The sequence below is a fragment of the Anthonomus grandis genome, chromosome 2, assembly GCF_022605725.1.
Source record: "Anthonomus grandis grandis chromosome 2, icAntGran1.3, whole genome shotgun sequence".
In the NCBI taxonomy this organism is placed as follows: Eukaryota; Metazoa; Arthropoda; class Insecta; order Coleoptera; family Curculionidae; genus Anthonomus; species Anthonomus grandis.
The window spans coordinates 5,404,647-5,430,730 of NC_065547.1; the positions used below are offsets into that span (position 1 = coordinate 5,404,647).

Sequence of the window (26,084 nt, forward strand, 5' to 3'; positions counted from 1 at the left end):
AGAATTTTTAAAATTGGTTAAAAAATAACTTGAGGATTCACTTCCAAAGCGAACCTATATTTTCCACTTTTTCTCTCATCAAAAACCCAACGAAATCCTGACTGAAATGTTGCATCCTTGTCATTAGGTTATACTCTTCCTAACTCGCTGTGATGATATTTTTTTTTATCAGAGCCGGGCTGAAATATAATTTTAAATATTGGAAAATAAATAAAAAAATAAAAGATCAAAAATAAATATTTTATTTTGTACAAATTTTTGTATTTTTGTAAGGATTCTACGAACATAATGTATATATTATAGCAATACATAAACTTATCCTTATAAGTATAAACTACTATAATATAAACTAAAATTCTAATTTTAATTTAAATTGAGCGTTATATACAGGGTGTTTTTTGAATTGGTGTTTTTCTTTTAATATGATAAATAGGACTTAAAAAAATAAGAATAATTTTTAAATTACATTTTATTTAAATCCCAAAAAAAATAAAAGAAATAAGGTTAATAATACTAAATATGAGATAAATTTCTTTGCAAAATTGCGTATGTTATGAAAATAAACAATGACAATTTCAAATACAACCTGTATATTACCCAATAATATAAAGTACATTTTTTTGCAACGCAATTTTGGCAAAGTTGCGTACTTTGTCGCCTATTAAATTTCTGTTTAAAATTTTAAAAATCCTGATATATTCGGAAAACCCCGAAATTTTGAAAAATAGATAAAATTTTTTCCTTACCTTATTTATCATAAGGTTTATTAAGATATTAAGGTATCATAAATTATTTATCATATCCGATTTTAAAATAATTTGCAGTTTTGTAACGTCTCTCGTGCTACATAGTGGTGTTTTTTGATTTTGAATAAGACGTTTCGTCTTGCGACAATCATCAACTTTGTTTTTCTTATGGGCGCTATTGGCGCTATATTGGATTCTTACAATTTTAAAAGTACTTTTTATTTTATGAATATATGATAAAAAGCGGTTTGGGCACAAGAAACCCAAGAAAGAATAAGAGAGAAAGACAAAAATAGATGCAATACATCAATAAAAAGGTAGTATTAAAAAAGACTTTAAAAATACATATATGTATAGCGTTTATAAGAAGAAATAAGGTTGATTATTGTCGGCAAAAGATGAAACGCCGTATTGAAAATCTAAAAACACCACCATGTAGCAAGGAAAAAGTGCAAATTATTTAAAAATTAAATAGAAAATAAGTTTAGAAAATAATTAAATAGATTTTTCTAAATTTCGCTTCTTTCCAGGCATTTCTAAACGTATCCGGATTGAAAACAAATTAAACAGAATTTAATAAATAAACGTGAAATTACGCAACTTTGCCATAATTTAACCGACCTTGATGAATTTTACGGTCTCACAGATGCCAATGATGAGGCTCAAATTTCGGCAATCCTATACAAAAGGTAAGTAAAAGATAAAAAGATAAATATAATCCCTTTGTTTAATTCGTCTACCTTTTTTTAAATTTGTACAAATAACATACAAATTAAATAATAATAATACTAATAATATAAACACAAAATAAATTTAAATAAAAAGAAAATTAAAGTGGTTGATTTTGTCTAATGGTCAACAAGTAAGGAAAACTATTTATTTTCTGGATAAGGTTTCAAATATATTTAATTATTCTATAAAAATAAGGCTCTAAGCTAAAAGGGTTATAACGATTAAAAGGCTTCCAGTCTTCAAATTTAGATCTTTTCATTTTTAGAGCCACATTTTTAGGTAAATTAAATAAATTACAAACAATGGCAAAAAACAAATAGGTTTCTTTAGTTGTCGCCCAATGTACCCACAAAAGCAACCACTTCATAATATACTTATGCTCATATACCTACTACAAGAAAAAACTAAAGGTAGAATGTCAAAACTAGATATTACCTATTAATAGCTACTACCATATTATCTGGCACCTAAACTTAAGAAATTGAGGCTTCATCAATTATTTCGTTTACCAGAATGGGTAAATAATTTTCAAAATAAAATTCTTTTAGTTTAGGAAACATCTTATCACAAACGTCCTTGTCAAATTTTATTCTCTCATAAGTTATACCTTTGGGGGTCCAAACCGCAAAATACCAAAACTTTTTTTTACTTACAAATAACTGCCCTTGGACTTGAAAATAATAAGTATGATTGCGATTTAGAATTAATTTTTCATTTTCAAACTTTGCAAATTTAATAATATTTTGGCTAATCGCATCTTGAGGTGATAAATGTCTGGCCGAATAAGGGCACTTAACTTCCACTAAGATATTTTCGCCAATTAGACCATCCGGTATTGCTGCTAAAAATGGATAATCCAAACTTATAAAAATACCACACTCTTTAATGACAGCTTCAAGGCATTCCGAAAGTTCTTTAATTGCAGTCTGTTCATGTTCTACTCCATATTTGGTGCTTTGGTTTCCAAAAAACTTATTAAATATCAGGTCTTTTGCAACTTTGTTTTTATTTGTTGTGGCTCTTAATTTAAAGATTCTCCCAAAATTTGACACCGTTATTCTTTTTCTTCTTTCGCTAAACCAATCATCGCAAGACCTCTGTTGTACCGTTTTGTTATAAATTTCCCGCGCTTCATCGTTTATTTTTTTTAGTCCTTCTTATAACTCTATTTTTATTCTCTCATATTCTTTGGGGTCCACAATTTTATCAGCCGCTGGTCCATAGTTTTCATTAGCTTCTATGTTTTTCTTACATTTTTTTTTAGAAAATAGGTTTTTCTCTTTTTTAAGATTTGCGAATTTCTGAAAACGTTTATTTTGAGCATTCCGTTTTTCCACAAGCAACTTCGTATAATAGGAGGGGCTTGATCCTGTAATTTTTTTATAAACATAGGTGTGAAAATTTCCTTTTGTGTTATACGATATAGCAGCAGCATTACGCCTTAATTCATAACTTCCCCTAGCAGTAAAATTTATACGTTTTCCACCAATAAACTTAGCCACAATGCTGTTATATTGTTTACAATAATTGTTGTTTAAATATTTCAAGAGACTTTTAGCATGATATTTAGGCCCAAAAGTACAAGCCTCAATGTCTTTTAGGAGGCCGCATGCTCTCATGGATGGTATTAAGTTAGTTTCTTCTTCTTTTCCGTTCTTACTGCAGTAATACTCTTAACAATTGTCGTGTTCCCCAAAAACATGATACGGGCTATTAAAAATATCTCTTTTTAGATTTGTAATTTTAGTATTTAGATCGGCGTCACTTTTTTTATGGTATTTTGCAGCTTTATCCACTGCAGCTCGTAACCTTTATATATTAGACTTTAGATGCTGCCTTAAATACGGAGGTACTGCTTTTCCCTCAGAACTTGTTTTTTTTGTTACTAGGCTCCGAAGCAAATTGCAGTAATTTCGAAGCAGATGGTTTCTACACTCAATTTTTTCCACAATCAAGTCCCCATAGGGCCTACTCTCTAAAATTTTTTTGTGGACGCTGCTGTCACCTCAGCAACCAAATACTTATAAATAATTCCATGCATGGACAGACTGCATTGAAAGCCCTCTACAACCGTATTGGCCACCATAGATGTTGATGGACCATAAAAGTTTTTGTAGCAAAAGTGCTCAGTTTTCTCCCCAGAGAGCTGACATACAGTGCAATATTTGTTCTTAATGCCAAGATACAAAATTTTTTTAGTACGATATCCAATAATAGCAGCAACACCAGAATTAGCCGCATAGTTTGATTTATACGATTTTTTGGACCATGCACCATCTGCAACCACAGTTATCATTGGTTTTCCAGTATCGCTAACTTCTTTATTGGCAAGTGCCAACATGCGTTCTTTTTCTCCCGCTTCTATCATTGATGCAAAAGCAGTTTCATTATAAACTTCTATTAGTTCATCATGAGCCTGCCTGTATTTTCTAATTGAGAATGAAGGAATATCCATTAGCCCAAATAACTCATTTATTTGGCTAAACCCAACACCTATAGAAACTGCGCCATTAACAGCGGCAGCATTTGTATTAAATGTCTTTTTCTTGGTATCCTCGATTCTTATGGAATGAACTATACAGCACCCTTTACATCTCAGAATAAATGTGGAAATGAGACCTTCTTGAATTTCCTTGATTACATAAATCATATTAGCCGTGCATGAAAATAGGCCATGGTGCGGGAAATTTAAAATTTGCTGAATAAAATAGCTTATTTCTACTATTCTTCTACCATGCAGAGGAACGTCTTTCGGGACTTCTTTTGTACGTGATCTAAAATATTTAATGGTAAGTAAAAACTACATTATAATTTTATATGAATCACACCAGAGTATAGAATGGCCCATCTTTGACTGATTTTATTTCTTATTGCCATAGCAAAATAAATAAAATACAGCGGGACTAATAAAAATATTTAACGAAGTTTAAAAACAAACCTAAGAATATAATTTGTTTTTGACGCTCGAATAAGCAAAAATGTTGCACCTAAAATGTCCTAGAAATATTACTTATTTTGAAAACAATGCATAAGCGGGGACATTTATATTTATATAAATTGTTTACCCTTATATTACACAAGAAATAGTTGTTTGACTACGTACTTAAGTTACACCTCGTAAAGTAAGCCCCAGAGATAATTGATTTTGCTTAATCCTAGAAAAGGTCGCTAAACAATAAAATCGCAGGTAGAAAGCATTGTTTGGGGGGTGACCCAAAATCAAATATCTATGGCGCTTACTTTAATTACATACATGTGGGTCAAAATCATCAAAAAAAGGACCACTTTATCTGCGCCTCCGAAAAAATTGAAGGGGTCTGATTCATCGTTTAGCATAATTGTAATATTATTCCACAAACAAAACAAATATTTTTAAATTTATTAGAGTATGTATGTATATATTTATATCAATTTAAAAATATTTGTTTTGTTTGTGGAATAATATTACAATGATGCTAAACGATTAATCAGACCCCTTCAATTTTTTCGGAGGCGCAGATAAAATGGTCGGGCATTACATACAAAACCTTTTGTGTAGAACCTGTAAAACCTGTATGTTTATAGGAACTTTTTTTCTTAAAACCACCTGATGAATCACCCCTTAAAATAAATGACTCAACTTTGAAAACACCCTGTACATGCTTCATTAGACCATCTATGCATTATTAATCTAGTATTTTTGTTAAAAAAAACTGTTTTAAAATCATTCCAATATTAAAAAGCTATTTTAGAATTATCTGTTTGAAAATACTTACATATATTTTTTACCTAATTTACTTACTCATTTAGATCTTCTTGCCTAGCTAACCTTCGACGCAATCGTATTGGTTTCCATCTATACCTAATAATAGTAAAATGGTATTCGTCAATAAAATATAAACAAAAAAATGGTGTGACTTAAAGTAGGTAATCATAAAAAAAGTTTGAATAATATAATGTTTAATTCATATTAACTTTATACATTGTTACAAACCGTTAATTAGATTTATAGCTTTAATTATTTATACTTTTAAGGATTATACATACTTTTTCTGTGCGAGTTTTCTATTTATTTTAGTATTTCTTGCTACTCGTCTTGAAGTACCCATAATTCTGTATAAAAAGAAACACCGAATGAAAAAAAAATAACACACACTAATTTATAATAAAAAACCAAAAAGTTTTTAACTAAAAAAACACGCCAACAAGCCCTGAATCTGCTGAAGAAAAAGAAAAATATCTTGCTCAATCAATAGCTAAAACAAAGTGAATTACGAGTATAATTTATGTGAAAAACCCATCCCTGTGTGTCGCCGCGTGTCGCTAGACTGTGGAAGCAAGAGCGCGATAGAATTTTCCCTATGCGAAAGAATACATACGTAATACATTGACGGCTTCAATAAAAAACGGCCGCTTGCTGCCTTCCTAGTCGGTGGTTTTGCTTTACATCGTCTAGAAATATGGGATATTTCAATTTTGAGATGCGTGTCGCTGCGCATTTGCTCTTAAGGAATCTACAAGAATTGTCGACAATTTAATTATCTTTCAAAACAAAGTTATTTCATGATCCTCGGATTAGTAGAGCCAAAGTTATCTGCCAAAGATTACAAGGTCAGCCTTAAAACAGCGATTGACTCCAGGGAATTTAAAAATAATTTTATTCCAGGCATTTTTCAATATTTGGTCTGTGTCTTCCAGTATTATTAAATAATCTTTCCAGACATATGACGTAATTTTTTATGTCTTCCAGGGATTTTCCTGGAATAAATTTAATTAAAAAAATGAAATCAAGTGCCTTAAAGAAAAAAAAGCATTACGTCAAAAATTCCTGTAAGAGATACAAAATGGTTATAAGAGCTTGGGAAATTCAAATGTCGCGCCATTTTACTGTCCAAAAGGCGGTATTACAGGGATCTGTTAGGCCCAAGTGCCATATAATAAATACGTGAAGTAGGAACTTTAATTTTTCATACTGATAACAGAACAGAAAAATGCGGGTGGCCTGATTAACTGGATGAATTCGGCGCCAAATTTGAATTTTAAAAAAGCGCGGGAAATTTAATTTCTAAGACGGCCCAAATTGAAACTGTATTATTTATTATCAGCCTACGTTAATGTACATTAGCATTTTCTGTAGGCATGTAGCAATTTGTACGTGCAAACTATAGCCCGATTTTGTACCTTATTCATTAGCTATTTATATTCACTTATAATAAATATACAATAATATCTTAGCTAAAAAATATTAAAACAAACTTAAATAATCTTATAATTATGTATTTTCTTTATTTCCGCTATTATAAAAAATAAAAAAAGTTAGAACGGGCCTGTCCGGGATTTGAACCCGGGACCTCTCGCACCCGAAGCGAGAATCATACCCCTAGACCAACAGGCCGTTGTAAATTAGAACCTTTTAGTTATACATAAAGTGTCGATTCATATTTGATGCTTAATATCAATTTTTTTATAAGAATGTTGCATTAAAACATTTATGTTGAAAGAATACACTACAAGCACTACACAATGATAATAAATTTAAAAAAAAACACGTAAATTTCCTTCTAACAAATAAGTTATTTTATTATTAAAGCGAGAATAACAGCGGCTATTTGATCAATAAGCGATAATTATAAACACTTTCCAATAAATAAATTATACCGAAATCACCATTACGATTCATATATGTACTTCTCGAACGCCCTCGTAGTCTTTAATGTTGTACATCGTCAGATGTTTTTTAGAGTGATTTCTTCAGCATTGAGTCACCGAAATGGACCAATTAAGTGAAGATAAAAAGGTTGATTTATTCAGGGACACCCCTGTAAGATATTTAGGTAAGCACGTTACTACTTTAAATATCAAAACGAGTTTAAAATAAACACTTTCGCTTTTAGGCTACGCGAACGAGGTAGGGGAGGCCTTCAGATCGATAATCGGAGCGAAATGGGTTAATGTCACTTATGGGATCGCTACATTGTATGTTTTGGCCGATACCGGACATAAAAGTGTGGAATCTTATAAGGTATATGGGGTTTTATTCGTTAAAATCACAGTAATAGTAATAAAATAATTGTTTTTTTTTTAATGACGCTACGCTGTAGGCAACCAGCTGCACACGTCCAATAAAAATCAGTCGAATAACGTATGCAGTAAATTCTAGTAACGTAATAACTAAATATACGTGTTATATAAAAATTCATAAAAGAAATTTACTTTCATAGTTATTTTTTTTGATGTTATTATTTTAGATTATTTATCTTTTTTATTTTCATGATTATTATAGTGATAGTTTGGTAGAGTTTAAAGAGAATTTTATACCATATCCGATATGGTCTAGTGGCTAGGATACCTGGCTTTCACCCAGGAGGCTCGGGTTCGATTCCCGGTATCGGAAGAAATTCTTTTAATATTTTTTTTTAATAATTCTCTGCGTTATTATTGTAAAATAAAATTAATTATTTTATAATAACTTTCTTTTGCAACAAAATAGTAATTACTATAATTTATAATAACAAGTTCCAATTATGAGTAGTGATATCTTATAACCGGCTTTTAAGATTTAGTCAACGTGATCCGATATGGTCTAGTGGCTAGGATACCTGGCTCTCACCCAGGAGGCTCGGGTTCGATTCCCGGTATCGGAAATATATTTTTTATTAATTTTTTTTGGTAATTTTTTATATAAAAGTTTACGTGAAGTAAGTTTTATAAGAATGACATTTCAGTGTCTCACTTAAAAAAACTATATTTTAGATACATACATTTCGGTTAGCTTAACTCTGGCCCTCCTATGTTCTATCGTAGGCGTTATATTTGCCCCTGCCTATTACGCCCCCTATAGCTTATAAAGGAAACTAATTATTTTAATATGGCTGGTGATTCTCAAGTTAATAGGTTAATTTTTTTTAATAATATTTAGTTAATAATTTATTTTTTATTGGATAGAGACAACAAATTCCATAATAAAATATAATTATGTATAATTATCAATATCATTATTATAATTATAATTATCAATGTCATGCGCCGTATTGGAATTGCTTAGTTCCAATAATGGCTTGTAGAGGGTGCATAGACACGATTGTTAGGCCTATTATGGTGTACTTCTCGGCCTGAAACAGCAAAATATTTTTTTTTTAATTTCAAATTTTTGAATTTTAAATTATACAAATATTTTAGAAGGTATATGAAAGAAATTTGTAAAAATTATTAAAACATTTATTCCAACTACCACTAATCCGGCTCTTGGGGAGCAAAACTGGGTCTAGCTGTAAGAAGCACTACACCTACGAAAACGGTTCATATATGAGATTATTCCTCAGAAAATTCAGTTAATTTAAGTAAAAACTACATTTAAGTACTTCAAAAGAACTTTAAATAATTCTTTGAAAAAAAAACTTTTGAAACACTAAAAAACACTGTTTAGACTATAATTTATTTAGTCGCCGCGCCAGCCGCATGATATAAATTTAATATTTTATTACAGGCGGCATATTAAGTTTTATAAACAGTCTTAGCTTTATAAACAGAGTTATTAGATTTTAATTTCTTAAAACCGCTTATTCAATTTCCTTACTAAAGCCGACAAATAGTACAAAGATCCTCCTATAATCAAAAATGCAACGTTTCATTATGTAAGCATTTTACACAGCCACATTCTCCACTCCATCCATATTTTTATATACATTCACACTTTTAACTTCAGGCCAACAGGTCATTAAAACAGTATATAACACAAGATTCGGTTAGAATCAGAATTTTACTTTGTAAAATTTTTATTTGTATATTTTATACAACAATTAACAGAATTGTACGGTTAGTGCAGTGCTTTATTTAATTCTTCTAATTACACTTATTTACCGAAAAATTGGTGTTTTATGGAAGAACAAAAATCACAACCCAGAATACCGTGTGTGGAAAAGCCCATACACAAAACATGGTCCTTCGAGCCGGATTGGCAGATTGGTGGATAGGCAGATTGGTGGACAGCAGATAGGTATACATACCTATATTAGGCAGAAGTCACAGGTACGTACATCATACCAAGCAGTCGACAAGGTAAATTTTTTATATATCGCAACATACATCGCCAAGTTTCATGCAAAATTGTGAACGCAAGGAAACAAGCAGCATCCGAATCCAGAAAATTTGTCCTTTAAGCAAAAAAAGGAGATTTTTTTGATTTTGGTTTCAAGCATTTCAATCTTCTCTGGGGTACCAATTGGCAGGCATTGAGACACGCTTTCGACGACGCAGTGAATCTCCGGGTTTTTAGCCGCTCCAGAGGCAGACTAATTTAACAACATTAGGTACTTCACTTCGCTACAGGACTACTTGACGATTCTTCGGCCCACTTTCCGAGTTTAAGTCGTTAATCATTTTTATTTTTTATTTACATTACCTTATTTAACTTTAGGATATATAGGTCAAGAGCGGGAAAAGGTTCATCGACGTCATATATCATAAAAGTTCGAGTAGCACATTATTTTTGAGTAGTACGTGTTGTTGGATAGTGTTACAATCTTTAGTTTATTTACACTTTCATTATTTTTTTTTACACAGAAGCATAATTAATTGGTTTTATTTTTGCATTCAAACAATTTTATTGATTTATTTATTTATTTTTTTTTCTTTTAATTAACGTTGAATTAATTTATTTTTAACAAAATGCCTGAAACACAATCATCCTCATCAGAGGACTTAAACGTTAAAATTAGAGTTCTCTCTTTAGCACGAAATAGAATTTTTGATGCTCTTTCAAGATTTACAAATTTTGTAAATACATTTTCTGATCCAAATCAAATTGGCCAATTACAGGTCAGGTTAGAACGGCTACAATCATTATGGCCTGAATTTATATCAGTTCAGGGTGATGTGGAATTATTTGATTCTAAGGATCACTCACAATTTAGGATTGACTTTGAGGATGAATTTTTTGAATCTTCAGGTTTGGCTAAAACTATCATTGATAAACATCTCAGAGATATTCATCAAGCAGATCAGGAATCCCAGATCGCAGAGTCGATTCCGCGAAATTTCCAAAACGCATCATTGCAATACCATTCAAACCTACCCAAAATTAAACTACCAGAATTTTATGGCTCCTATGAGCTTTGGCTACAATTTTCAGATACTTATAAATCTTTGATACACAATAGTGCATCACTAAGCAATATTGAAAAATTCTGGTACCTTAAATCATGTTTGAAAGGCGATGCTGCCAAACTTCTTCTCTCATTGGAGGTTATTGAGTCGAATTATTATGTTGCTTGGGATATTTTATGCAAGAGGTATGAAAACAAACGGGTCATAATTCAAGCCCATATGAAATCACTTTTTGAAATTCAGCCAATTAATAAAGAATCTCATATTTTACTCAGAGGTCTTCTTGATAATGCAAATCAACATCTTAGAGCTCTTAAGTCATTAGGCTTACTTGTTGAGCAATGGGACTGTTTTATCATATTTCATATAAAATCTAAATTAGACCCTTCTACTAGACGTGAGTGGGAAGATATTTCTTTAAAAATTAATACAGACACGCCTACTACGGATGATTTATTTTCATTTTTAAATAAGCGTTGTCAAATACTAGAAAATATTGCATCTTCCTTAACCTCACATAAATCCGAATTCAAGCCTCAAAACCGCAGTTCAAATCATTCAATAGCTTCCTCAACTTGTTTAAACTGTAAAAAAGATCACTTTATTTTTTCATGTGGTGACTTTTTAAAACTCAGCATCCAAGATAGGTTAGGCAGGATTCGTGCACTTAAAGCTTGCACAAATTGTCTGAAACCAGGTCACTCTGTTAAGGAGTGCCGCAGTACTGCAACATGTAAAAAATGTTCTTTGAAACATAATACTTTATTGCATTTTCCAAAACCATTTATAGGACATAAATAAAATCCTAATAATATTCAAGTCGTTTCAGAGTCCAATATGCCTCGAGAGTCCGCTATTGAATCACAAAACCATGATTCCCAAGTTTTATCTGTCATTAATACATCTTTATCAACCAAAACTCAATCTCAATGCATCTTACTTCCTACAGCTTGTATTTTAATTCAAGATAAATACGGTAATAATCACTTTTGTCGAGCTTTGCTTGACAGTGGCTCTCAATTAAATTTTATTACAAGGAGCTTATTTCATAAACTTAAGCTACCAAGCTCAAATATAAGACATTCAGTGGAAGGCTTTGGCAATAATGTGACAAATATACATAAAAGTGTAAAAATAAATTTCAAATCATCAATCAATTCATTTCCATTAGAAAATGTTGAATGTCTAGTCACAGACAAAATCACAAAGAATTTACCCGATGTGTCATTTATTATGTCAAACATTCAAATTCCTAAAAACATTGTTCTTGCCGATGAAAATTTTAATCAAAATGGACCTATTGACTTATTGATAGGTGCTTCAATATTTTGGAATTTATTGAGTGTTGGGCAAATCAAATTACAGAATTCTAGCGCTATTGTGCAAAAAACAAAATTAGGGTGGATTGTTTCAGGGCCCATATTACTTAATTTTCTGGAAAATTTTTCCTCCGTGTGCAATTTATTTACATCTAACACATCTGATTTGCAAAATCAATTAGAAGCTTTTTGGAAAATTGAAGAGTGTCAGCCAAGACATTTTTTGTCTAAGGAAGAGCAAGAATGTGAAACCTATTTTGTTGAAACTACCTATAGAAATAATTTGGGAAAATTTGTCGTTAGTTTACCTTTTAAACAAAATCTTGCAAATTTGGGGGATTCATATGACATTGCCCTAAAAAGATTTTATAACATTGAGAAAAAACTTCACTAGAAGTAATAATCCTGATCTCAAATTACAATATCATGCATTCATGAAGGAATATCTTGAACTTAATCACATGACCAAGGTTTCTCATCAATCAACTCATATAAACACAGGGTTTTATCTTCCACACCATGCTGTTCTCAAGGAATCGAGCACTACTACTAAGCTTCGAGTGGTATTTGATGGATCAGCGAAATCAACTAGTGGTTTAGCTCTTAACGACACCTTGAAAGTGGGTGCTAAGATTCAGGATGATTTAATTGATATTATAATTCGTTTTCGAACCTACAGGTATGGGTTCACAGCGGACATAGAAAAAATGTACCGATCAATTTTAGTTCAGGAAAATCATCGATGCTTTCAAAAAATAATTTGGCGTTTTGATCCTTCTCATGAGTTAGCTGAGTATCAGCTAAATACAGTTACTTATGGCACAGCTAGTGCAGCTCATTTAGCTATTCGTTGTCTAAGACAGCTAGCTATCGAGAATCAAGCTCAATTTCCCGTAGCATCTGACAAAATTTTAAAATCATTTTACGTCGATGATTGGCTCTGTGGTTCGAACACAATTCAAGAAGGAAAAGTTTTCATCAAGGAAGTTGACGAAATTTTAAAATCTGCAGGTTTCAATCTTAGAAAATGGTTTGCCTGTGATAATACCCTTCTTAATAACTTTTCAAATTCCCCATTAGAAGCAAAGATTCTTACAGAAAATGACATAACAAAAACTTTAGGAATTACGTGGAATGCCAAAGATGATGTTTTTCAGTATACGATCTGTCTTCCTAATAGTAGTAGTAATCCAGTAACTAAAAGATCCATTTTGGCAAGTACCTCACAAATTTTCGATCCTATGGATCTTGTTGGTCCTTGCATTGTAAGGGCTAAAATTATTATTCAGTCTTTATGGCAATTAGGCCTTAATTGGGATGAAAGTGTTTCAATGGATCTACATCAAACCTGGATCAGCTTTTGTGAGCAAATTTGTTTAATAAATCAGATTAAAATTCCTAGGCAAATCTTTTGTCTAAATTATAATTCAATGGAATTTCACGGTTTTAGTGATGCTTCGCAAAAGGCTTACGGATCAGACAAATTTTAGAAGTTAAGAGATTCAAAAAGGAATTAAAATCACTTTTATTATCCAGGGCATATTATAGCCTTGACGATTTTTTTAATGATACCTTTTAACCTGTGCTCTGACATCATTTTAGTGTTTTAGTTTTGTTACCTGTTAAATAATGTAATTTACTTCTTCTAAATTCTGTTTTATTGACAGCTTTACTTATTTTTTAATGAAATTTATCAAAAAGATGCTTTTTTTTCTCAATCTGTTTTGTTATGATTAATTTTGGTAATGTGTGTAAATTTTATGGTAAAGTGTTTTAGAAGTTATGTTTGTTTGAAATTTAAAGTGAATTTGGAATTTTTTAGTTTTTAGGATGCTTGTACACAAGATTTTGTTGTCTTACGTAATATAGCACATTTTCTTTCTTTCTTTCTTCTTTCTTGTTGCTACCTTAAATCATGCAATAATTCTGGGGATGTAGTAGTGCGACTTATTTGTGCTAAATCTAGAATTGCGCCATTAAAAACTTTGTCCTTACCACGCTTAGAATTATGTGGTGCTTTGCTACTCATAAGGCTATCTTCAAAGGTATTAAATGCTATTCAACATGTCAAAATAAATCATTTGGACTGATTCTAGTATAGTATTATCATGGTTAGCTTTAGAACCCAGTCAATTAAATACTTTTGTCGCTAACAGAATATCATAAATACAACAGTCCAGTACTCTTTCCCAATGGCGTCATGTATCAACCCAACAAAATCCTGCTGATATGATATCCAGAGGATTAGACCCAGATACATTAAAAAATTGCAAACTTTGGTGGTTTGGTCCTGAATTCTTACAACATGAAGAACAAACATGGCCCTATTTACATTCTAATATTTCATCGAATGTTCCAGAGGTGAAACAAAATACTCAAACCGTCTTAACCACATTTGAAAGTAACATCACTTTTATTAATAATTTTTCATCTTATACAAGGCTTCAAAGGGTCATTTCTTTTTGTTTAAGATTTATTTATAATTCAAAAACCAAATCAAAGGGTTTACGTTACTATAGTCTTCTATCTAAGCAAGAACTAATAAATGCTACTATTACCTTATGTAAATTAATTCAAAATCATTATTTTGCTGATGAACTCAAATGTCTTAAAGCATCTTTACCTTTAAAAGGGAAAAGTAAAATTTTACGCTTAAATCCTTTTATCGATTCTAATGGCTTGTTGAGAGTTGGAGGTCGATTGAAGTTTTCAAATTTAGATTTTAATGGTAAACATCCTATCTTAATTCCTAGTGACTGTCATTTCACAACTTTAATTATACGATATGAACATCTGAGGCATTTACATGCTGGTGCCCAAACAACATTGTCAGCTATAAGATCAAATTTTTGGCTTATTAATGGTCGTCATGTCGTTCAAAAAATTCTTCGTCAATGCATTATTTGCTTTCGTGCAAATCCAATACCTGCATGCAATCAAATGAGCGAATTACCTAAGGATCGGGTTATCCCTCAAAGACCTTTTATTTCTACTGGCATTGATTTTGCTGGTCCTTTCCTTGTAAAAGATGGTAAAACCAAAAACAGAATTACGGTCAAATGTTACCTTTGTATTTTTGTATGTTTTGCAACAAAGGCCACACACTTTGAACTGTCAGCTGATTTATCATCAGAGTTATTCCTCAATTGCTTAAAAAGATTTATTTCTCGAAGAGGTATTTGTTTTAATATTTATACAGACAATGGTACTAACTTTGTTGGTGCTGAGCGTGAATTAAAAGACACTATTAAAAAATTAATACAAGGATCAAATTTTCAAGAATTTCTAGAAATCAATCAAATAACTTGGCATTTTTCACCACCATATGGTCCTAATTTTGGAGGGCTATGGGAGGCATGTGTCAAGTCGGCTAAATTTCATTTAAAGAGAATTGTAGGAAACGCACACTTAACTTATGAATCGCTTTTAACTGTCTTTATTCAGATTGAAGCCATATTAAATTCAAGACCATTAGTACCTCTTTCTAGTGATCCTAATGATCTAGCGGCTTTAATACCTGGGCATTTCTTAATTGGGCAAAAATTAACAGCATTACCTCAAACGGATATAATAAATATACCAGATAATAGACTATCGATCTATCAGCGTATTCAACAACAAGTACAACATTTTTGGCGTCGATGGTCTCTTAGTTACCTAAATACTTTGCAGGAAAGGTCCAAATAGGGCACTCAATTTCCTAGTATTAAAGTAGGGACACTAGTATTAATAAAGGACGATAACACAGCTCCATTATTTTGGAAGCTAGGTCGTGTAGTAGAGTGTTTTCCCGGTAAAGATAATATAGTGCGTGTAGTGAACATTCGTACAAACAACGGTATTTTGAAACGTGCTATTACGAAGATTTGTGCTTTACCCATAGACCATAAGTAGTGGTATAATAAGTTCTTATACTTAATTTTAAGATTAATATTTTAGCATTACTCTTTTTATTTTTTAGTTTATAAGATTTTCACCGCAGTCAAAATATTGAATTGCAATTTGTTAATTATAATATTCGTAATGTACATTATTTCAATTCACTTTTTACACATTTTTTTTTTTAACATTATTATTTTTAGTTGGTTTTTTTACTAAGGTTGTTTTATCATTATTTTATTTGATTTTTAATTTTTTTTTGAAAGTTAACCCTTTCAAAGGGGGCGGTATGTTTAGACTATAATTTATTTAGTCGCCGCGCCAGCCGCATGATATAAATTTAATATTTTATTACAGGCGGCATATTAAGTTTTATAAAGGGTCTTAGCTTTATAAACAGAGTTATTAGATTTTAATTTCTTAAAACCGCTTATTCAATTTCCTTACTAAAGCCGACAAATAGTACAAAGATCCTCCTACAATCAAAAATGCAACGTTTCATTATGTAAGCATTTTACACAGCCACATTCTCCACTCCATCCATATTTTTATATACATTCACACTTTTAACTTCAGGCCAACAGGTCATTAAAACAGTATATAACACAAGATTCGGTTAGAATCAGAATTTTACTTTGTAAAATTTTTATTTGTATATTTTATACAACAATTAACAGAATTGTACGGTTAGTGCAGTGCTTTATTTAATTCTTCTAATTACACTTATTTACCGAAAAATTGGTGTTTTATTGAAGAACAAAAATCACAACCCAGAATACCGTGTGTGGAAAAGCCCATACACAAAACAAACACTATTGAACGAATTTCCTTGAAACTAAAATTACTGTGGCTCAGTTAATTTTTAACCTAATACTAAATTTCTGGCATGTAAATATTCTGCTAAAACTCCACTATAATACCCTAAAAAACCGTTGAAAATTTACAGGAAAACATTAAGGAAGCCAATCACAAGTCCAAAGTGGCGTACACAACGGCGGACACCTTGATATGGCAACTGCTGGCCTCAGTGGCCATCCCAGGCCTGACGATCAACCGGATCTGCGCCCTATCGACTTTCGCCCTAAAAAAAAGCGAATTTCTACCCCAAACCACGAGAAAATGGGCTGTAACTGCGATAGGCCTCACCGCCATACCTTTCATCATTAAACCGATTGATCGATTCGTCGATCTCGTTCTGGACGAGAGTCTCAGGAAGTACCAGCCAAAATAGTTGCATTTATATTAGTAAAACTGTTGTTGCACTGCCAATTGTTATTAAAAGAAAAGCAATATAGCATTATTATTATTATTAACGTAAAATATATTTTGTATTTCTATAAAATAAGTCTACTTTAGCTCCTTGGACTCTTTGTCGCCCTCGCCCTGTTTGCCCAGCAGCAAATTTTCCAGAAGTTCTTCCTCTTTTTCCCGCTTAAGTTCCACATCACCTTTTCCCTGATTGCCATTTACGAGGTCCAGTTTTAGTTCTTCCGTTGTCGGTGCTACTTCCACGTCCGTAGTCTCCTCCCCACCCATATTGAGAGCATTCGGATCTTCATAAATGCTCATAATACTTACTGAAATTATTATAAAAAGCATCTTGTACTGTATAACGACATATAAAGGTCCTCACCTGTATCCTCACATTTGTCTTGTTCGTTTTGTTCTGGATCCTGATACATTGTGTGTACACTGGCAATCAACTCCTTCCAGTCCTCGTCCTCACTAAACTCAGATAACTCCCCCAGTAAGTCCTTAAGGGTAATAGCCTTACCGGTCCTCACAGCCTCAAAGGGCAAATTTTCTATAAATTTTTGAATTTGATCCACGGTTGGGAACTCTCTGATCTTCTTTTTCTCTTTTTTGCCTTTCGGCTTCCGTTTGTTCTCCATGTATTTTTTTACCAGGTAAACTGTCGCAGTGGCGGTGCATATGACCAGCAGTTTCTTATAGTGAGTTTGCAAGTGCCCCCTTAAAAAAGAACAAGTGACTTCCATTAATTTATTAAACGTGTGAGGGCGGTTGTGTGTATATCAGACAAAAAAATAATTATGACATTCCTGTCACAGGTAATATGGTCATTGTTGAGAGTGAGAGAGGTTCAGAAAACCCGAAATTTTGACAAAGGTTTGACGACGTAGAAATGTCTTGCTTTGATACTATCGAAGGGTTCTCTGAAGAAGTCGACCCTAATAAAAAAGACTTCATCCTAGATACCGCCCTGGAATGTTACCAGAACGAGGAGGAGCGCAGAGACAAGGAGCTCAAAGAGTTTATAAATGACTTCGTCACCTCTCAGGAATATGCCGAATACATTGAAGCCAAAAGGAATATATTCAAGCGTTGCAAGAGCACCCAATACGACATAAACGATGTCATAGTGGAACTAAAAAAGAGGGAAACCGTTGAAAAGTATCCATTAACAGAAGAGCAAAAGAAAATGTGGGCTTTTAAGAGGCAATTCGAGAAATTCACCGAGAGGCAACGCGTGGAAAGCGAAGTGAAAAAACAAGAGAAAAGCATCCAAATGATCCGATCGAAGATCAATGAGGCGAGACGCGTCTACGAATGTACCAACGAGGAGGTGCAACGGAAGAAGCGAAATCACGCGGACTACTTAATGGAAAAGTACTCGGCCAAGTTTAACATAAGCGGGCATGCGTACCTAAGTCTTGTGGGACAGAAACATTTGCTCGAAAGGTTCAAAGTTTACCATCACACCCTCCATAATAGGAGCAAAAAGAGACAGGAAAACGTAAGGAAGATCATTTGTAAAATAGTGAAAGAGTATAAGTTGAACAAGGCTATTGTCGCGAAAGAGAAGAGACATTTGGAATATCAACCTAGAAAAATGGAGAGGATCGTTGAAGGGATGGACGTTGTTGGCACGAAAGTTAATTTAGTAAGTGTTTTTTTTGCATCAAATTAATCCTTGAAGTGTCTTTTATTATCCACTTTGTTCCACATATCTGGAGTAATCTTAAGTTTCTCTGGTATACTTTTTAATGATTTATCATATGTTCCAAACATTTTCCAGTCCAGGCATACGGAGTCTCCATGTTACTCCAGGCAATTCAAATTATAGTCTTCCAGGTATTCCTATCTTATTTTAGAAATTTTTACTTATTTTCCAGAGAATTGAAGCTTTTGCTTCCAGGCATTTGAAATGATGGTATATTTCTTCCATGCATTTTAAGTCATTTTCACTTGGTTCCTATTAGATATCCAGATGTCTGAAGTCATCTCACGTTTCTCTGGTGTCTCATTGACTTTTAAGTAATTTTTCGTATGTTCCAGACATTTTCCATGCTGCTCCAAGCATTGGGAGTCATTTTTTATGTTATCTCAGCCATTTTATTTAAATTTGTTTCTGGTATTTAAATTCTTTCAATTCCTTCAAATTGAAATTGTGGTTGTTTTCCATTATTTTCCAGTTAATTTCAAACGTTTGAAGGAATTATTAAAATATCTTTAATTGATTGGAAGTTATTGGGAAAAATATTCAAGAACTGTTAAATTATTCAAAGTTTGCTTAAAGTGAGCATAGGGACTTGACTTGGTCGGCAAAACTAGTTCTAGCTCAAAAAGTGATAAACTCAGAAAAATGGTTCATATATGAAATCGTTCCCCAGAAAACTCATTTTCTTTTAGTAGAAACTATATTTGAGTAGCTCCATAAGTTACTAAGTTATTCTTAAAAAAGTACAGCAGGTAAAATTACACTGAAACCAAATTTGCTTTAGTTAAATTAATTTTCAACCTAGAATAAAGTTTTTTATATATAATTCATCTATAGGATATTTTCTATAATAATGTGAAAAAATTACAGGAGTGTCTTAAATAGTTTAGAAGTTATAGGGAAAAATATCCCAGAACAGTTAAACAATACATAGTTTCAATTTTTTTCAAAAAACCTCAAATCTGATGAGCATTTGGACTTTGCCGGTAAAATTGCTTCTAGCTCAGAAAGTAGTAGACTCAGAAAAATGGTTCATATATGAAATTATTTCCTAGAAAATGCATTTTCTTTTAGTCAAAACCTCGTTTGAGTATCTCAATAAGTTCTTAAGTTATTCTTAAAAAAGTCCAGCAGGTAAAATTACACTGAAACCAAATTTGCTTTAGTTAAATTAATTTTCAACCTAGAATAAAGTTTTTTATATATAATTCATCTATAAGATATTTTCTATAATAGTGTGAAAGAATTACAGGAATATCTTGAATAGTTTAGAAGTTATAGGGAAAAATATCCCAGAACAGTTAAACAATACATAGTCTCAATTTTTTTCCATAAACCTCAAATCTGATGAGCACTTGGACTTGGTCGCTTAAATTGCTTCTAGCTTAGAAAGTAGTAGACTCAGAAAAATGGTTCGTATATGAAATTATTTCCTAGAAAATGTATTTTCTTTTAGTGAAAATCTCGTTTGAGTATCTCAATAAGTTGTCAAGTTATCCTTGAAAAAGTCCAGCAGGTAAAATTACACTGAAACCAAATTTGCTTTAGTTAAATTAACTTTTAACCTGGAATCAAGTTTTTTACATATAATTCATCTATAGGATATTTTCTATAATAATGTGAAAGAATTACAGGAATGTCTTATTTAGTTTAGAAGTTATAGGGAAAATATCCAAAAACAGTCTCAGCCTCAAATCTGTGAGCATTGAGACTTGGCGAGCAAAGCTGGTTCTAGCTCAGAAATTAATAGACTCAGAAAAATGGTTGATATATGAAATCGTTCACCAGAAAACTTGTTTTCTTTCAGTGAAAACCATATTTGAGTATCTCAATAAATTACCAAATTATTGTTGGAAAAGTCACACTGAAACCAAATTTGCTTTAGTTAAATTAATTTTCAACCTAGAAGCAAGTCTTTTATATATAATTCATCTATAGGATATTTTATATAATAATGTGAAAAAATTACAGGAATATCTTAAATAGTTTAACTATAGGGGACAATATCCAAAAAAATTGATAGTCTCAATTTTTTCCATAAACCTTAAATCTGATGAGCACTTGGACTTGGTCGCTTAAATTGCTTTTGGCTCAGAAAGTAGGAGACTCAGAAAAATGATTCATATATGAAATTATTCTTCAGAAAACGTATTTTCTTCTAGTGAAAACTCCATTTGAGTATCTCAAAGATATATCAAGTTATTCTTGAAAAAGTTAAATAGGTAAAATTAGGCTGAAACCAAAATTGCTCTAGCTAAGTTAATTTTTAACCTAAAATCAGGTTTTTTATATATAATTCATCTATAAGATATTTTCTATAATAATGTGAAAGAATTACAGAAATATCTTAAATAGTTTAGAAGTTATAGGGAAAAATATCGAAGAACAGTTAAAAAATTCATAGTTTCAATTTTTTCCATAAACCTTAAATCTGATGAGCACTTGGACTTGGTCGCTTAAATTGCTTTTAGCTCAGAAAGTAGGAGACTCAGAAAAATGGTTCATATATGAAATTATTCTTCAGAAAACGTATTTTCTTCTAGTGAAAACTCCATTTGAGTATCTCAAAGATATATCAAGTTATTCTTGAAAAAGTTCAATAGGTAAAATTAGGCTGAAACCAAAATTGCTCTAGCTAAGTTAATTTTTAACCTAAAATCAGGTTTTTTATATATAATTCATCTATAAGATATTTTCTATAATAATGTGAAAGAATTACAGGAATATCTTAAATAGTTTAGAAGTTATAGGGAAAAATATCCAAGAACAGTTAAAAAATTCATAGTGTCATTTTTTTCCATAAACCTCAAATCTGATGAGCACTTGGACTTGGTCGCTTAAATTGCTTTTAGCTCAGAAAGTAGTAGACTCAGAAAAATGGTTCATATATGAAATTATTCTCCAGAAAACGTATTTTCTTTTAGTGAAAACTCAATTTGAGTATCTCAAAGATGTATCAAGTTATTCTTGAAAAAGTTCAGTAGGTAAAATTAGGCTGAAACCAAATTTGCTCTAGTTAAGTCAATTTTTATCTTAAAATCAATTTTTTTACATATAATTCATCTATAGAGTATTTTCTAAAATATTGTAAAAGAATTAGAGAAATATCTTTAATAGTTTGGAAGTTATGGTAAAGTATAGTGAAGTACATTTTTTCCATAAACCTTAAATCTGCGAGCATTGAGACTTGGCGAGCCAAACCTGTTCTAGCTCAGAAAGTAATAGACTCAGAAAAATAGTTCATATATGAAATTATTCTCTAAAAAACGTGTTTTCTTCTAGTGAAAACTTCATTTGTTTATCTCAAAGATATATCAAGTTATTCTTGAAAAAGTTCAGTAGGTAAAACTAAAACCAAAATTGCTCTAGCTAAGTTAATTTTTAACCTAGAATTAAGTTTTTTACATATAATTCATCTATAGAATATTTTCTATAATAATGTGAAAGAATTATGGGAATATCTTAAATAGTTTAGAAGTTATAGGGAAAAGTATCCAAGAACAGTTAAAAAATTCATAGTCTCAATTTTTTTCCATAAACCTCAAATCTGGTGAGCATTTGGACTTGGCCGCTTAAATTGCTTCTAGCTCAGAAAGTAGTAGACTCAGAAAAATTGTTCATATATGAAATTATTCTCCAGAAAACTTATTTTCTTTTAGTGAAAACTCAATTTGAGTATCTCAATAAGTTCTTAAGTTATCCTTGAAAAAGTCCAGCAGGTAAAATTACACTGAAACCAAATTTGCTTTAGTTAAATTATTTTTCAACCTAGGATCAAGATTTTTACATATAATTCATCTATAGGATATTTTCTATAATAATGTGAAAAAATTACAGGAATATTTTAAATAGTTTAGAAGTTATAGGGAAAAATATCCAAGAACAGTTAAACAATTCATAGTCTCAATTTTTTTCCAAAAACCTCAAATCTGGTGAGCATTTGGACTTCGCCGGTAAAATTGCTTCTAGCTTAGAAAGTAATAAAAAATTCATAGTGTCAATTTTTTCCATAAACCTCAAATCTGATGAGCACTTGGATATGGTCGCTTAAATTGCTTCTAGCTCAGAAAGTAGTAGACTCAGAAAAATGGTTCGTATATGAAATTATTCTCCAGAAAACTTATTTTCTTTTAGTGAAACCCTCGTTGGAGTATCTCAATAAGTTCTCAAGTTATCCTTGAAAAAGTCCAGCAGGTAAAATTACACTGAAACCAAATTTGCTTTAATTAAATTAATTTTCAACCTAGAATCAAGTTTTTATACATAATTCATCTATAAGATATTTTCTATAATAATGTGAAAGAATTACAGGAATATCTTAAATAGTTTAGAAGTTATAGGGAAAAATATCCAAGAACATTTAAAAAATTCATAGTGTCAATTTTTTCCATAAACCTCAAATCTGATGAGCACTTGGACTTGGTCGCTTAAATTGCTTCTAGCTTAGAAAGTAGTAGACTCAGAAAAATGGTTCATATATGAAATAATTCTTCAGAAAACGTATTTTCTTTTAGTGAAAACTCAATTTGAATATCTCAAAGATATATCAAGTTATTTTTGAAAAGGTCAGTAGGTAAAATTACCCTGTAACCAAAATTGCTTTAGTTACGTCAATTTTTAAACGTAAAATCTATTTTTTTACATAGAATTGATCCATAGAGTACTCTTCGTAATACAGTAAAGGAATTACAAAAAAATCTTAAATAGCTAAAAGTTATAGGGAAAAATATCCAAGCGAATAAAAAATTCAATGTGTCAAATTTTTTATATAAACCTCGAATCAGATGAGCATTGGGACTTGACCGGTAAAACTGGTGCTACCTTAGAAAATACTTAACCTACAAAAATGGTTTTATATCAAATTATTCTTCAGAAAACGACCCTTCTTTAAATGAAGATTGCACCTTAGTATCTTGGAAAAGCAATATTCTTAACAAACTTTTGCTAAAAAATTAACCCTTGACTAAATTTGCTCTAGTTAAGTCAATTTTTAACGTAAAATCAATTTTTTTTACATTGAATTGATCCATAGAGTACTCTTCACAATACAGTAAAAGAATTACAAAAAAATATTAAATAGCTTGAAATTTATATGGAAAAATGTCCAAGATAGATAAAAATGCAATGTGTCAAATTTTTTATATAAACCGACAAAACTTGAGGTATCTCAGAAAGTATTTGACCCATAAAAATGTTTAATATGTCAAAGTATTTCTGAAAAAACACCTTTTTTTTTGAGTGAAGACTCCACTTAAATACCTCTAAACGTCTGTGAGTTATACTTGAAAAACTTTGGTAAAAAAAATATCCCTTCACCAAAATTGCGTCAATTTCTAGCCTAGAATTAATTTTTTTACATAGAATTCATGCATAGAGTGTTACAGAACTATTTTAAGTAGAGTTCAAGTTAAATGACTAAAAATAATAAATAATTACGACATAGAATGTTTTAGATTGATACCACAGTTAAGCCTCCTGAAGTGGAACCAGTGGAGCCAATAATAGAACCGGAAGTGGTACCGGAAAAACCGAGCAAAAAGAAAAAATCAGCCGGAAGTGAAAAAAGTAAAAAGGAAAAACCCGCGAAAAAAGAAAAAAAGAAGGGCGGCGAAAAAAAGTCGCAGAAGGAAAAGAAGATCCAGGACAAGGAGAAAAAAGTTCAAACCAAATATTGATTTTTTAGTCGCTTGACCTCCCTGTATATTTTTTGATTTCCAGAAAGATCTTGATAAGCTGCAATTCCCAATAGTCCCGAGGGTGAATCCCAGACAGAAAGTTCTTCCGGAAAACCTGAAGAACCTGCTGGATCTTGTAGAAGAGTTTCGAGAATTCGATAGTAAATTGGAGGATCGGGACATATGGAGGAGGGAACACCAGTATATCCTTGGTGACGGTGGTGTGACCTCAAAACCGAACTGCATCGTTTTTCAAGTAAACAAAAAAACCATCAATCACTTATCAATAATGTTAATACAAAATCAATAATTTTTCAGAATTTTGATAAGGGCAAAACGTACAAGAAAACTATTGTTTTGACCAACGTGTCCCTTCAAACAAGGAAAATCCGCTTTGAAAAGTTCGTTTTTCCCGATAAGTACGACGAGGTGGTTTTCGCGGTCGAAAATTTCGGTATCCAGAAACTCTTTATCGGATGCAAAGTGAAGTTCTACGTAACCTTTCAACCTTACGATTGTTACAAGTGTTACGATGGAAAAATTGTGTTTTTATCATATGACAACCGGAAATGTCAGTATTACCAGTTTGAAGTGGGCATAAGATGTATACCGAAATATTCGGACTTGAAGATATTCCCTGAGGAGGTTGATTTTGGGGCGATACCCATGTGGCAAGCGGCTGAACGAGAACATTGTAAAGTCCTTAAGGTATATTTTATTATAGGGTGATTAAGATTTTCATGAAGTATTTTTTAACTAGTGGCACTTTGGGTCCTACTGGTTATTTTATTACTTTTTTAGATTCTATGTCAAATTCTAAGAAATTTGATGCATCACATGCATTACCAAAGTCAAATAGCTTCTGAGATGTAAATGGTTGAAAATAGTCAAACGTCAATTTTCATCAAGTCCGTATACCGTAATTTTCTCGCAATTAGATTCGGCTTTAATCCTAGATGGCTCTGATTGTCTTGTCGGAAGCGGACACTACGAGATGCGACGGTTTCGCGGGAGATTTAAATTATATGTAAATTTTAAGGGGGCTAATTATTGGCTTCCCTGTACATTTTATAAAAAAAATGTAACATAACTTTTTGAAGAGACCAATCTGGCGAGCCCTCGTGCAAAGTTTTCAATAATGTTTAATAAGCGAATCTTGAATTATTTAATTAAATGTAATTGCAAAATTAGCAAATTTTCGGTTTAGGTAAAACCAAACGGGCACCAGTAAAATGTATATTGTCACTGACGTGAGGAAAAGTGTCAATAAATCAGTCACAGTCGATATTTGAAAACGAGTATGAATTATTCAATCGACGAAAAAATAGCTATAATTAAGTGGCATTATGCGGGAAACAGTTTTAGAGCAGTATCTGAAATGTTTTTAGATACTACATCAACCATAAATATTTCTTGTATTCGGCTGTACGTCAGATTTGACAAAGCCTTATAACAAATTGTTTGCTGGTGGCTGGTGTCTCAGAAGCTATCGAGAATGATTTGGGGCATGCTGCAAGTGTGGTTTTTCACTTAATGGAAAATTATTTAGACAAGGGTTATGTACTCTATAGTGATAATTTTTATAATTCGGTAGGCTTAACTAATAACATGACAGCGAAAAAAACATATATTTGTAGCACCTTACGCGGTTATCGAAAGGGAAATCCAAAGTATGTCGTTTCAAAAAAGC

At 31.7% G+C, this 26,084-nt stretch overlaps 3 protein-coding genes and 3 non-coding genes across 7 annotated transcripts in view; 4 read left to right on the top strand and 2 right to left on the bottom strand.

Moving 5' to 3' along the window:
* Window positions 1–6,780: 6,780 nt before the first annotated feature.
* On the bottom strand, window positions 6,781–6,852 carry Trnap-cgg (transfer RNA proline (anticodon CGG)). The gene has a single exon. It is a non-coding gene; the product is annotated as a tRNA-Pro (tRNA).
* Window positions 6,853–7,125: 273 nt separating this feature from the next.
* On the top strand, window positions 7,126–17,082 carry LOC126746869 (mitochondrial fission process protein 1). The gene is made up of 3 exons (XM_050455266.1): window positions 7,126–7,291; window positions 7,352–7,479; window positions 16,707–17,082. Exons 1-3 carry the CDS (start codon window positions 7,228–7,230, stop codon window positions 16,989–16,991), a joined length of 477 nt encoding a protein of 158 aa, XP_050311223.1. The 5' UTR covers window positions 7,126–7,227; the 3' UTR covers window positions 16,992–17,082.
* Trnae-uuc (transfer RNA glutamic acid (anticodon UUC)) lies at window positions 7,780–7,851 on the top strand. Its single transcript has one exon. It is a non-coding gene; the product is annotated as a tRNA-Glu (tRNA).
* Trnae-cuc (transfer RNA glutamic acid (anticodon CUC)) lies at window positions 8,030–8,101 on the top strand. Its single transcript has one exon. It is a non-coding gene; the product is annotated as a tRNA-Glu (tRNA).
* Window positions 17,051–17,821, bottom strand: LOC126746861 (uncharacterized). The gene is made up of 2 exons (XM_050455253.1): window positions 17,394–17,821; window positions 17,051–17,337 (listed from the first exon to the last, which is right to left on the bottom strand). Exons 1-2 carry the CDS (start codon window positions 17,755–17,757, stop codon window positions 17,108–17,110), a joined length of 594 nt encoding a protein of 197 aa, XP_050311210.1. The 5' UTR covers window positions 17,758–17,821; the 3' UTR covers window positions 17,051–17,107.
* Window positions 17,822–17,865: 44 nt separating this feature from the next.
* The window catches only part of LOC126746816 (uncharacterized), an 82,497-nt gene continuing 74,278 nt past the window's right edge, over window positions 17,866–26,084 (top strand). For both annotated transcript variants that reach the window (XM_050455218.1, XM_050455223.1), the window contains exons 1-4: window positions 17,866–18,662; window positions 24,173–24,376; window positions 24,438–24,650; window positions 24,713–25,102. In XM_050455218.1, the coding sequence (XP_050311175.1) occupies window positions 17,904–18,662; window positions 24,173–24,376; window positions 24,438–24,650; window positions 24,713–25,102 (1,566 nt within the window). In that variant the 5' untranslated portion in view covers window positions 17,866–17,903. The remainder of the gene's footprint in view (window positions 18,663–24,172; window positions 24,377–24,437; window positions 24,651–24,712; window positions 25,103–26,084) is intronic.

Coding starts and splice junctions, on each gene's coding strand:
- LOC126746861 (XM_050455253.1), bottom strand. CDS start 17,757: ATGGAAGTCACTTGTTCTTTTTTAAGGGGGCACTTGCAAACTCACTAT. Junction 17,338..17,393: donor AGACAAATGTGAGGATACAG/GTGAGGACCTTT, acceptor TAATAATTTCAG/TAAGTATTATGAGCATTTAT.
- LOC126746869 (XM_050455266.1), top strand. CDS start 7,228: ATGGACCAATTAAGTGAAGATAAAAAGGTTGATTTATTCAGGGACACC. Junction 7,292..7,351: donor CACCCCTGTAAGATATTTAG/GTAAGCACGTTA, acceptor TTTCGCTTTTAG/GCTACGCGAACGAGGTAGGG. Junction 7,480..16,706: donor AAAGTGTGGAATCTTATAAG/GTATATGGGGTT, acceptor GAAAATTTACAG/GAAAACATTAAGGAAGCCAA.